Genomic DNA, 13,093 nt, shown 5'->3' on the forward strand with positions numbered 1-13,093 from the left:
CAGGGAGAGATTAATTTTTAGTACTATACTAAATCAAGAAATGATGACTGACTGAATTAACAGACTTTATTTCCATTCTTGGGTTTTATTTGGGTCTGGGTTTTGGTTTCTCAGTGCCAGGGATCAGACACCTTGTGTGTGCATGGCCTAATCTGTGTCCCCAGCCTAATCAGATAGGTTGATTACAGGACAAATATCTTGATACTCTCTTTTCGTGGGAGCTCCATCAATCAAATACATTTTTTTCTTATTGATTTTCATTTTCACTTTTACAAGTAAGTCTTATAGTAGTATGGGTCATTATGAACAAGTATATAGTAGTATGTTTTGAGACTAAAAAATTTTAACATGGTGTCACTTCCCAACCAAGTACATGAGTAAGAGTGGAGTCAATTGAGTAACTCTAAAGGGCAGAAATCTTAAAATGTCTGTGCTCGGTATTTGATTATTGATATGTGTGTTTCAGTCATTTTTCTATAAATCATCAATAACAAAAGAAGGCTCCAGCCTTCAGGCCCTCTGCTATGCCGGCTAGTCAGGGCACTTGTTTCTCGGTGGTTTATTTACCATGAATACTCTTCAAAATAAGAGGTCAATGAGTACACCCAAAGGTTAATATTTAGTATTGATAGTATTTAATAGTAACTGGGAACAGCCCAGGGATCTTGGTCTATTCTACGTTACTGTGATAGAGTACCACAGGCTGCGTCATTTAGAAAGAAGGAACTTCTCACAGTTACAGAGGCTAGGAGGTCTCATAGGGAGACCTTCCTGTTCTCTAACAAGGTAGACAGTATCAAATGATGAGGACGAGAACAGAGCATGCTCAGGACTCTGTGACCCTTCCATGACCTTGGCGCCCTTGAATTTCCCCACTTGGACCCATTTGAGAATATCCACGTGGGAATTGGGGGTTCCAATTCCAATGCATGAATTTTGGAGGACTCAGTGGAATCATAACAGCGATGCATCTGGTTCCAAAACACGCGAGTCTTCCCAGGGTAGCTCTGAAGGAGAAACACCTACATTCTTTATTCTGCACCCTTCTCAAGAGACCCCTGAGTCCCATTTCCTTACCCAGACTGCGGAGATGTGGAACAAGTACCTAAGAGATAAGAAAATAACAGAAAATGCTTCTTTCCCCCCAATTAAGTCATACGCAGTGTGGTGGTTAAGAAAACTGGGTGTTAAAAAAATTAAAGCCGGACAGTGGTGGCACACACCTTTGATCCCAGCACTTGGGAGACAGAGGCAGGTAGATCTCTGTGAGTTTGAGGCCAGCCTGGTCTACAAGAGCTAGTTCCAGGACAGGCTCCAAAAACTACAGAGAAACCCTGTCAAAAAAAAAAAAAAAAGGAAAAAAAGAAAATTGGGTGTTGCTATTTCCAGAAGTACTACTTTCATAATTAGGAGCCAAGCATGTTCTGTGCCGTAGCGGCAATGTTACACATGGAATTTAATTCAGCAATATTGACGGGCATGTGTATGACAGGTGCCAACTAAAGTCTTCCTCTGGGAAAGTAAGTGAACGAATCCAATCATGCCGAGACACATAGCTTCATTTTCAGTCTTATTTACTTTGAGGCCAGTGTGGGAGCTATGCTCGGCACTCCCCCAGGTGTAGGGCTGTTGTAAGTACGATCTGCTGCCGCCTTCTCTATTGTGTCAAAAAGACAAGGTGTGTGCGGACTGGATCCAGAGCGTGGTTGCTGCTGCTTTTGCCAAAAAAGGCCTTTGAAATGGCCTTGTAGCCGGTAGCATGGACTAGAGAACGTTCTGTTTACAGTGTTTCCATGGGAAACTGTGTGCATGTTATACAAGTATGTGTTACACAGTGTTTCCATGGGAACCTGTGTGTGTGTGTGTTATACTTGTGTGTGAAAAGGACCTCAGGTGTCACGCTCCACCTCACTCCTGAAACAGGTCTCTCTGACCTGGAGCTAGGATGGTGGTCAGCCCCATCTGGCCTCCTGGCACTGGGCTGCAGGAACACACGGCCTTGGTGGGTGCTGGGGATTCAAACCCAGGTCCTCATGCTTAGGCGGCAAGCACTTTTACCCACTAGACCATCTCCCCAGTCCAGTGCCACTCTTTCTAAACACAAAATCAGGAATATAGCAGTTTCCCCTGCCCCCAGTTCTGTAAAGGAGGTTTTAGAGTGACACTGGGCTGGTATTCGTGGCCAGTACCTTTTATTAGCAAACAGTGGAAGGCAAATAGTGGTAGCAATGTTAAAGTTGCAAAGCAGGATAGCAAACATCGTGCTTCTCATGCAGAAATGAAATAATTGCATGTGAACTGGTAACAGAAAAGATGCGACAATCACCCCACAGATGCCGAAGGACTCTCAATTTATATGTAGGTAAAATGATGAACTTGCAAAAACTTCCCAGTCTGTTGAGCAATAAGCAAACATATTCTGCCTGAAATCAACTAATCTATATTTATTTAAGTAGAAATTATTTGTAATACTTTTGGTTTTCTGTAAGTAAATTTCTGTCATAATAGTATTGTAAAAGATACAATACACATACATCCTACACACACACATACATGCACCTACACATGTACAAACACACATGTGCACACACATATATACACACATGCATGTATATACATATGCATGCATCTCTACATGCACACATATACACATGTATACTCACACACATACATGCACACAAATACATGCAAACCCACATGTACATACACATATGTATACGTACAAAAAAGTTTTAGTTACTTTTCCTGTTGCTGTGGTAAAATACAGACAAAAGCAACTTGAGGGTAAAAGGGTTTGTTCTGCCTCACAATTCTGGGGTGTTGATCGTGGCAGCAGAGGCTCAGTTCCAGAGTGTAGTCCATCGATCACAGCAGCAGAGGCTTAGTTCCGGGATACAGTCCATCACAGCAGCAGAGGACAGTTCCGGGGTACAGTCCATCACAGCAGCAGAGGACAGTTCTGGGGTACAGTCTATCACGGCATCAGAGGCACAGTTCCGGGGTACAGTCCATCACGGCATCAGAGGCACAGTTCCGGGGTACAGTCCATCACAGCAGCAGAGGACAGTTCTGAGGTACAGTCCATCACAGCAGCAGAGGACAGTTCCGGGGTACAGTCCATTGATCACAGCAGCAGAGGACAGTTCTGGGGTACAGTCCATCACGGCAGCAGAGGACAGTTCTGGGGTACAGTCCATCACGGCAGCAGAGGACAGTTCCGGGGTACAGTCCATCACAGCAGCAGAGGACAGTTCCGGGGTACAGCCCATCGATCACAGCAGCAGAGGCACAGTTCTGGGGTGTAGTCCATCATGGCAGCAGAGGTGTGAGCCAGCTGCTCAGAACACATCAGCACTCAGGAAGCCTTAAAGGGACTACCATCCTCCTTTTCTGCCCTCCAGGACCCCACTCCTCGGGTGGGTCTTCCCACCTGACCTCGCCTAACCAGAGAGTCCCTCACAGGCTCCCCCCAAGTCCGGTCACTTAGGTTATTCTAGAGCTCCCCAACTTCGATGCTGACTTATGATACCTGTCATACACATACGTGTCCGCATGCGCACCCACAGAGCCAGGTGATAATTAATGGAGGCTCTGGCATTTTGTGGTCGGATTATCCGGGCATGTTTCTGCACTAGGAGTCTTGTGTTTTCCTTGCTGTCTTAATTTCTCATTTAGAGAACAGCACTCTGGTTTCATATGCATTTTTACCCAACAGCGACAGCCCATACAGTGAGCATGGTACACTGGAGGAAGTGGACCAGGACGCCGGCACCGAGCCCCACACCAGTGAAGACGGTAAGTCCCCCGCTGGGGCTACTGTGGGTTGCTTTTGTTTTTTTTGTCGGAACAGTAAAGTTTCCAGGCTTCTCTTATTTGATTTAGTGCGATTCAGCTTGGTATTCTTTTTTTTCTTGTGTTGTATATCAGAACTGGTTCTGTGCCTTCCAAATGTCTTCTCTGCTCCGAAGTTTATCTTTTTGTGTGCTTGTTTGAAGGCAGGAGGGTTTTATTGGTCTTCCGTGTTTTGTTTTTCATGCTGGGTCAACGTTAAGAAATCCTTCTAACCCCTGAACAAAAGAAAACAGTCCTTACCTTTCATAGTAACAGACTCCCTCCTCACGGAGTTTGAATACACCATACGTGTTCTTGTGACCAAAGACCGGCACTGCACACCAGATCTCTAGGGCATGTCCACCTTGCCTGACAGAAACTGTGTTCCTACTGAAGGGTGACTCCCTTTGTCACCTCTCCCCAGCCCTCAGCAACCTCCATACCCTTTGACTCTATGAATGTGACCCTTTTAGGCTCTTGATATAAGTGGAGCCATGCAGTAGACTAGCTTATTGCTTACTTCAGGTCCTCCCATGTTGCCACATGTTGGAGTACTTTCTTCTTCAGAAAGCCTGCCCAGCATCCTTTGTGCGTCCATTTCACTCTCTTTATCCATCCGTCTTCTTCTGGGAACTGTCTCCACGTCTTCTTTCTGGTGACAAGTGCTGCAGGGACCTCTTTGGGATTCCAGTTTCAGTTCTTTTGGATAAGCATCTGAATTCTAGGTCGTATAATCGCTCTAATTTTTAAGGACCTGCTCCCCATTCCATGTTCCATAGCATCCGTACCATTTGTGTAGACCCACCGACAGGATGAATGCAGAGGGTTCGCCTGCCTCCAGCCCTTGACATTGTTGTCTTTAGCAGGGAGCCCTCCTCACAGCATCAGGAGTAACTCACTGTGGTTTTGATTTTCCCATCCTTGGTGATAATGGTGTTAGCCATTTGCTACGTCCTCTATGGTCTTGTATTCTCTTTTAATTCCTTCAAAAATTGGTTTTTCATATAGTTCTTATTCTTATGGAGATTATGATATGAGGTAGGGATCATTTACTTTTCCTGCCCATGGAGACATAGCTGTCACACCTGTCCCCATGCCAGCTGGCCTTTCACGGCATTATAAACCAGGTTTCTTCTATGTGTGAAGGCTCCTGTGTTCTGTCCTTTCCACTGGCCTACCTCGACCACTGTCTTCACGTGAGACCTTTTAATTAACCAGAACAGAAAGCAGAGCAAGATCTCAGACTTTGTCCTTTTTCCTGCTCTTGATCCTTTCCCATTCTACTTCAATTTTAGGCTCTGTTTTTCAAACACTTAAAAAGGGTTTAATATGTAAAACCCTGCAGAGAGGCGAGCCACAGCTGCCCTTGTTTTACAGATGTTGACACGGAGAGAGCTGCCGTTCTACACTCTTTATAGCTCGGCCCATGAGCATATTTCCAATTGTTTGGTATCTCCAAATTAATTCCAAGATGTTCTTTTAAGAGACCATTTCTTTTTCTGACTTTTACAGTTGAGTGCTTAGCCTTAATTTTTAACACTTTTCTCTATGGTACTAAGGTTGGGCCCATGACTTTTCTTCATGTGAAAAAGTGTTTGACCACCAGTCTTTGGGAAGTTTTCTTGTTGTTGTTTTTGTTGTTGTTGTTGTTGTTGAGACAGGGTCTTGCCAGGCAATGATGGTGTAAGCCATTATTAATCCCAGAACTCGGCAGGCAGAGGTAGACGGATCTCTGTGAGTTCAAGGCCAGCCTGGTCTACATACAGAGCGAGTTCCAGGACAGCTAGGACTACACAGAGAAACTCTTAACTCAAAACAAAATGAAATGAAACAAAGGGCAGAGTGTTGCTGTATGGTACAGACCTACTATAAACTTAAACTCCTCCCAGCCTGCCTTGGAGAGCTGGGATTGTCAGCATCACCACCGTGTCCTTGAATACATAATGTGAGTTTTCTGGGAGCCTCTCTAGCTGTGCAATTCTCCTTTCACCCACTGAACTCTTCTGTTTTTATTCCTTTGCAGTCTGCCTGGTGTACTTAACACTTCTGCTGCTTGGTCGTTAGGGGTTTTGTTTTGTTTGTGGTTTTTTTCTGTTTTAGCTCCTTGTCTTTACTCCTAAATATCAGATTTTTCCACTAGTTCACATTACATGTCTGATAATTCTGACACAGTTTCCGAACCTTCCGTTAGCGCTCACTTATTAGGTTTTGTTGTCTAGTGCGCATATAGATTTTTGATGTGTGTCTTAGAACTTTGGCCTCATGAAGATAGCCTCCTCCGATGAATCCTTCATCTATTCCTCCCAGAGGCACAGCATACGATGTCCATTTTTAGCTTGAAGGTTTCCACATCCCAGGTGTTATGAGTTTCCAAACCAGCCTAAGCACACTTGGGAGTCTCAGAGATGGTGTGTACCAAAGCCTTGAGACGGTTCTTCCCTGAGGACGGTGGGGCAGAGGTGTACAGTGAGGGAGATGGTAATGGCCTGCAGAAAGAGTTGCAAGACAGTGGGGGTTCCAGGATGTCACCCTAAGGTTCGTTAGGACATGAAGAGGACAGCTCTTTTGGTAGGGTGGGAGGACACCCAGGTTGCCCATGTCAATCAGATCCTAGTCTTGAGTTCCTTGAAGACCAACAGAGATCTACACGTGATGGCTCACATGTCCAGTCACGTCCCTGGTTCTCATTCTGGCTTTTGATTCTCCCTCCCGACTGATGGCTTAGGACTGTAACTGTAAAAGCTGGAGTTTTAGCAGGAGAGTAACTAGGGCCTTTAGTGCTGGGTTGATTATCTGCTGAGAAAGAAAAAAAATTCATTGTGTTCCTTTTTATTGGAAATGAATTTTTTCATACAGTGTATCTGATCATGGTTTCCCCTCCCTGCTCTCCTCCCCCATCCTCACCTTCCCACTTTATGCCTTTGTGTGTCTCATTAGAAGACAAAATAAAACAAAAAAAGTCAAAGCGTGAGAAACACATACACAAAACCCATAAAAACATAAAATTGGAAACCATAGCATATAAACAAAAAACCAGCAAGGTGAAAATGCCCAAACAAAGCAATAGGAAACAAAAGGAACCTCCAAAAATCCCACTGAGTTTTATTTTGTGTTCACTATCTACTGCAAGGCATGAATCCTGCCCTTAAGTGTGGTTTGTATGCCCAGTGAGACTCTTGGGGAAAACTAATTCTTCCCTTGTAAATTGTCAATTGGAGATAGGTTCTGGGTGAGGAATGGGGCTTGTGCCCACTTCCCCTCTCATCTGACCTGGACCTGTGCGTGCTGCCACAGTCTCTGTGAGTTCTTGTGTGTGTCAGTCCTGTAGTGTCCAGACGACGCTGATTTCCTAGTGTCCTCCATCCCCCCTCTGGCTCTTACACCCTTTCCACTTCCGCTTCTGAAGGGTTCACAAGTGCCGAGGAGAGGGATTTGATGGAGACGTCACATTTAGAGATGAGTGCCCCAAGGTTTCTCAGATATCGTCTGGCAGTATCTCTGGGTCTCTGTTTCTGTTCTCATCCCCTGCGGGAGGAAGCTTCTCTGAGGATGGCCAAGCACGGCCCTGATCTGTGGGTGCAGCAGAATGTCATTACGAGCGATTTTACTCCTTCAGGAGAGCAGTAGTGTTTGCTTGGCCCTCGGGTCCATTTCCCTTGTCCAGTTTCAGGCTCTTTGGCCACAGGAGCAGTGTCAGACCCAAGTCTGTCTCATGGAGTGGGCCATAAACCTTTGCTCCTTTTGAAAGTGGGATGAAATGGCATTTTCTGGGCTGAAAGATCATTCTTTTTAGTGAGAGCTCATATTTCTAAGATGTTTCTGAACATTTCTGAGTCCCTACCTCTGATACCATCCTTTTCCTCACCCTAGGTTTATCTGTTTCTCTCTGTGTTCATTCCTTTTTTTTTCCTGCTGACTTCTGAATGTTCCTTTGCTTTCTATTGTGGAGGAAAAGCTTAGGCAAAACCCCTCCTCCTCTCTCCTCACCTACCAAATGTCAAATGTCTGCCCCTTGACTACAAGAGAGAGTCTTTGTTGAACATGCAACAGTGTAGATCTCATTTTGATCATGGCCACCCCTTTTGCAGGAAAGAAAAGCATTGCTTTCAAAGAACATGTTCTTACCCACAGCCACACCCTTCCAAGTTCCGTAGCTGAATTAACTGGAATTGTAGCTAAATGAATGGCCTTTTTGACCACCAAACAGTGTGTTTTCTTTTCTCTATCACGGTATCACTACAGAGACCAAGTTCTGTTTTTAAGACAGGCTGTCACAGAACAAAGCTCACCTCCGCAAGGGTAATAGATAACAAATCTAGAAGGACGCGTATTAGGGATAATAAAGTTCCCAAGAGAAGGTGCAACATTATACATCACACTAAACTTCCAACAGGAACATTGGACTTGATAGTACCAGATCGTCCAGGCAGCCACTCCGCTGAGTCCGCTTCTCCTTTGCCCGGTTAGCAGGGCCTTGCAGAAGCGTTAAGTAATCACATTACGCCCTTGCTATTATTGGTATTGATGTCAGCATTCTGAGAAGTCCTCCAGGACCCGAAAGGACCAGAAGACTCTCTGTATGAAAGCGCCATGGCTCCCCATGCCCTGGGATTGATTGCCATGCAATGCCCAGACTAAGGTGACTGTAAATAGCATATTGATTGGCACTTGACTGTGAAATGGCTCCCAAGAGAGGATAAAGAGTCAAAATAATGAAATTGCTGAAAATTACTTGTTGATACACTAGGGTCACCAATAAAATGGTCTTCTGACACTTGCGGTCATTCTTGCACAACCTGCCTCACGGTTCAGTAAATTTAGTGAAGCTGATAATCCTGTTATGTGAAATAAGCCATGATAAAAAGATGTGACAATCACAGAGTTGTGATTCTGAAATTATTTGTGTATGCAATGTATATTTTGTTCTCGGTAGCTTTTGACCAGCATTAACATCGTAACACTGCATGCACAGAAGAGACATACTGAGTCCCTTTAACTTTCTCCTTGACACACTGTGCATAGATTATATATCCCATCCTCCGATGATAGCTTTTCATTTTTTAATTAAAAATATAAATATAAGGGTATGTTGACACAAGAGTTGGCAAATCCTGTGTGGTGAAGTTACTTTTAATAAATTAGCATGTCTTCACTCCGTGAACAGATTTGTTTCCATCCTCTGGGGAAAACTGGAGTGTGGATTTTCATATCTCATCATCCCAGATCAACCAGGATTGATGCTTTCTCTGGAAATTTGGAACAAAGGGCCATTCCGTTTAAATGGGAAGTCCTCTCCTCTCCATTATTAAATATTTAATAGTGCTTCCACTTGAGTAGGTTTAATAAGGCGTGACTTGATGTGATAAGCTGTTTACTTTTCTCTACAACTTGAGGAAGGAGAAGTTTGTTTTAGCTCATAGTTCAGGAGATGTGGTCCATCGTGGTGGGGAAGACAGGGCAGCAGCATGAGTGACATGCATCTGGTTACCCTGGTATTCAGGGAGGCAGCATGAGTGACAGGTATCTGGTTACCCTGGTATTCAGGGAGGCAGCATGAGTGACAGGGATCTGGTTACCCTGGTATTCAGGGAGGCAGCATGAGTGACAGGGATCTGGTTACTCTGGTATTCAGGTAGCAGAGAATTTGACTATAATTTCACCTACCTCTATCTTCCTAGCCCTGCCCTGTCAACATCTGCCAGGCAGGCACCATATCCAGAAACTTCTTCTATTAAAGAAAGAACAGTGTCCCAAAACAGTGACACACAACTATGGACTAACCATTAAAACTATGGGCCATGGGAACATTTCACAATCAACCCTAAGCAGGAACATCTGATATAAAAGTTTTACCTAGTTACTAAAAAGACTTATATTGTTGTTCTGAATGTTCTTACACCTTTTTCCACGCACGGCCTAGTGTTATGAGTATTGTGATATAATATTCACCTCAAACATGGTCTTGAGATGATTTGCTGTAGTTGACCCAAGCCCTTGACATGAAGGTTTTCGATGTTCATTGGTGTCCTTGCTTCTGCCTTATATGTCCCAGAGAATTTTGAATTTGTCAAGTGAGAGAGAAGCCTGGCTTTCTTTATCCCAAGATTTCTCACATTGTAGAACTGACGCTGCGGCAAACACAGGGATGAATAAGCTCTTTCAAATGAGTAGATTCATTATCACAATAAATAGAAAGCTATTTCCTGGACTGTTGAGAGATGGAAGGCTTTCCTCCACCACATTGCCTGCATATTCTAGAATATTTTGAAACTAACGCATGCCCAGGTTTTAGCAAATGAGGCATCACTCCTTACACAGATGCTCCTATAAGCTTATGTTCTGTAAACATACACTCCTTGCATTCATTACACAGATGATCCTGTAAGCTTGTATTCTATAAGCATACACTCCTTACATTTTTCATTTCCACTTATTCTTTTATATTATATTATATATAATTATTATTTTATATTATATTTCATTAGACGGCCACTCCCGTCTGTTGGACAGCATGGACAAGAATGAGGGGCTGGTGGGAGAGGAGGAGAAAGGCTGTGAAGGGAGGACATTTCTGAAGTGGGACAGATCACAAAGCACCCTTTATAGGGGTTTGAGTTAGTGGGGTTTCTCCTCCTTTCCTCTTAATATTTAATCACAAGTCAGAGCTCTATTCTAGTCCGAAGCCCAAAGTGTAATGGTTCCCCCACCACCACCAAGACTTCAGATTTGTTTGCAGTGGTAAGAAAGAACACAGAGAGATACGTATATGCGTCTCTCAGTTTCCCCCACTGGTAATATCCTATATGCATACCTATGATAAAATGCCACAGCCAGAAAGCTGATGTCAACATAGGTCATTGACCATATTCGTATTGCACCTGTGTGGGGGTTCACTTAGTGCTGTCGTTTATCACATGTGTGGATTTATGTGACCACAATCACAGGCAACATAAAGAAGGCTTACATTAACAGGAAACATGTGCTCCCCTTTATAGCCACAACCACTTCCTCCATCACCTCACCTACCGCAGCCCATGGCAACCACTAATCGACTGCATCTCTACCATTATGTCATTTGCATGAATGGTACTGTACAACCTGCACTCTTTTGAGCTCTGACTTTTTAAATTTATCATAGTCTCTCCCACCAATATCTCTTGATCCCCAGAAAACAGTTTTTGGATCTGATCTATCACTTCGAGTAGGTCATTTACTGTATGAATGTTTCATAATTAAATCTAAAATTTTTATGGAGTGAAAGAAAGTTTTCCTGAGCTTTAATGTTGATTTTGAGATTTCATATGTCCCCCCAAAAAAGAGTTCATGAGGAGAATAAATTTATTTAAATAGCATTTATCATGTTGATTTTCTGTATCTTTTTAAAAAAAAAAAGTAATAAAGCCTGCTTGCCGGAATCGTGTTTTCTGCTGTTGTAAACGCAACTAACATGTTGCAGAGATGCTCCATCAATGTCAAAGGAAGGTTAGAACAACTGCGGAGAATCTTACAACCAAGGAGAGGCTTATATATCATCCTGCAAAGTCAGAATCTTTTTATTATACTGTCATTGTATCTCATATAAGGAGTTGAGGAAATTAAGATCTAGTGTATAATTTTTCTTTGCCTGGAAAACTGAAACAGATGACAGCTAGAGGTCTCTCTCCCTCTCTGTCTCTGTCTCTCTCTCCCCTGTTGCCTCTTACTGCCTCTCGCTTGATGGTTGCCCCATTCAGCCTGTTTGTAAAGCCTCGTGTTGCCCATTCAGAGAATGTGACTTGCCTTCCTGACTTCCCCGTCCCTCTGCATTTTCTGTCGTTTTTCTGTAGAGTGTGAGCCAATTGAAGCAATCGCCAAGTTTGACTATGTCGGGCGGTCTGCTAGAGAGCTGTCCTTCAAGAAGGGTGCGTCCCTCCTGCTGTATCATCGTGCCTCTGAGGACTGGTGGGAAGGCAGACACAATGGCATTGATGGTCTCGTCCCTCATCAGTACATCGTGGTGCAGGACATGTGAGTGGTCTCACTTTTCAGTGGTCAGAGTAAAGGTTTTTGCCGGAATGGAAAAAGCTAGGAATTCAGTCTAGGGTCTTGCATATGCTAAAAGTGTTCAGTTGCTGAGCTTCAGCCCACTAGCTCCCAGATATTATTCTTAAGTTGACTTGAGCAATATAATAATAATAATAATAACAACAACAACAATAATAATAATAATAAACAACTACACTGGGCAGTTTTTCACCTTCCTGGTAACTTTAATGCTAAATGATTAAATAATCACTGTGTATAGCTTATTTGGTAGATTTCTCTCTTGTCCTTGAAAATCTACTCTCAAATTGGCAAAGCTTTAGGAAATGTACTCAAAGAAACCAAGATAGAGCCAGTCAGCTGTTAGACTGCTTTGCCTAGCACGCACAAAGCCATGGATCCCATCTCCAGCACACACCCACAAGCCAGGCTTGGGAGTGATGCTGTAATCCCAGACCTCAGGATTATACTGCGTGCTAGCTGCTGATGGCTTAGAACCAGCAACTGTTCATTTACCAAACTGAAGCAAGAGCTGGTGGGAGACATCTTTTGATGGTGTCTCAGAAGGCTAGCCTCTGCAGAAAGTGACTTTTGACATTAGCATTGCCGCGGTGATGCTTCTCTTGCTATCTGGCTGTTTCAACCACCACCTCCCATCCTGCCCGAACCCAAAAGGGAGGCTGCAGGCTTACAGTTGAAGGGGATCATCTCAGTCATCTAGGCTTTTGCAAATGCTCTCAGTTTCACCTATGAGAAAGCTCTAAAACTTCCAGCCTGTTTAAAGACGTGAGGAGGAGGTGGCGTAAGTGAAGAAACAGCTTACAAACAGTGGATGAGTGGAGCCCTGTTTCCTGAGTGTGCTGCTTCACTGTTCATTACCAATTCCAAGTAACTGTTCAGGAAAAAGAGAAATACACTCTATAAAGTGAGTAGACATGCTTAGTGACGTACACAGCTTTAGAAACAAGAAAGTGTGTATATGGCAATTGATTAAACATGTGTATCTAAATTACTAAACAGAGAAGCCCATTATCCATAGTGTACATACTGTATATATGCAAACTCACACACATGAAGGAGAATGTGAATAAAGTAATCACACACTAGCTCAGAATTGAGTATAATAAGGGGGATCTTTGTTTGGGGGGACTCATAGATCACAGTCCTCTGCATGAACAGAGAACAGGAACCAAATCCAGAATCCAGGTGAGATAGGAGACAGACAGATGAGAAAGAGAGA

General features: G+C 43.6%; 1 protein-coding gene across 2 annotated transcripts in view; it reads left to right on the forward strand.

The window, feature by feature from the left end:
• Srgap1 (SLIT-ROBO Rho GTPase activating protein 1) overlaps positions 1-13,093 on the forward strand; it is a 285,799-nt gene that overhangs the window by 261,574 nt on the left and 11,132 nt on the right. For both annotated transcript variants that reach the window (XM_026778325.1, XM_026778323.1), the window contains exons 18-19: positions 3,716-3,795; positions 11,658-11,838. In XM_026778325.1, coding sequence (XP_026634126.1) covers positions 3,716-3,795; positions 11,658-11,838 — 261 coding nt within the window. The remainder of the gene's footprint in view (positions 1-3,715; positions 3,796-11,657; positions 11,839-13,093) is intronic.

Source organism: Microtus ochrogaster, unplaced genomic scaffold, assembly GCF_000317375.1.
Source record: "Microtus ochrogaster isolate Prairie Vole_2 unplaced genomic scaffold, MicOch1.0 UNK127, whole genome shotgun sequence".
In the NCBI taxonomy this organism is placed as follows: domain Eukaryota; kingdom Metazoa; phylum Chordata; class Mammalia; order Rodentia; family Cricetidae; genus Microtus; species Microtus ochrogaster.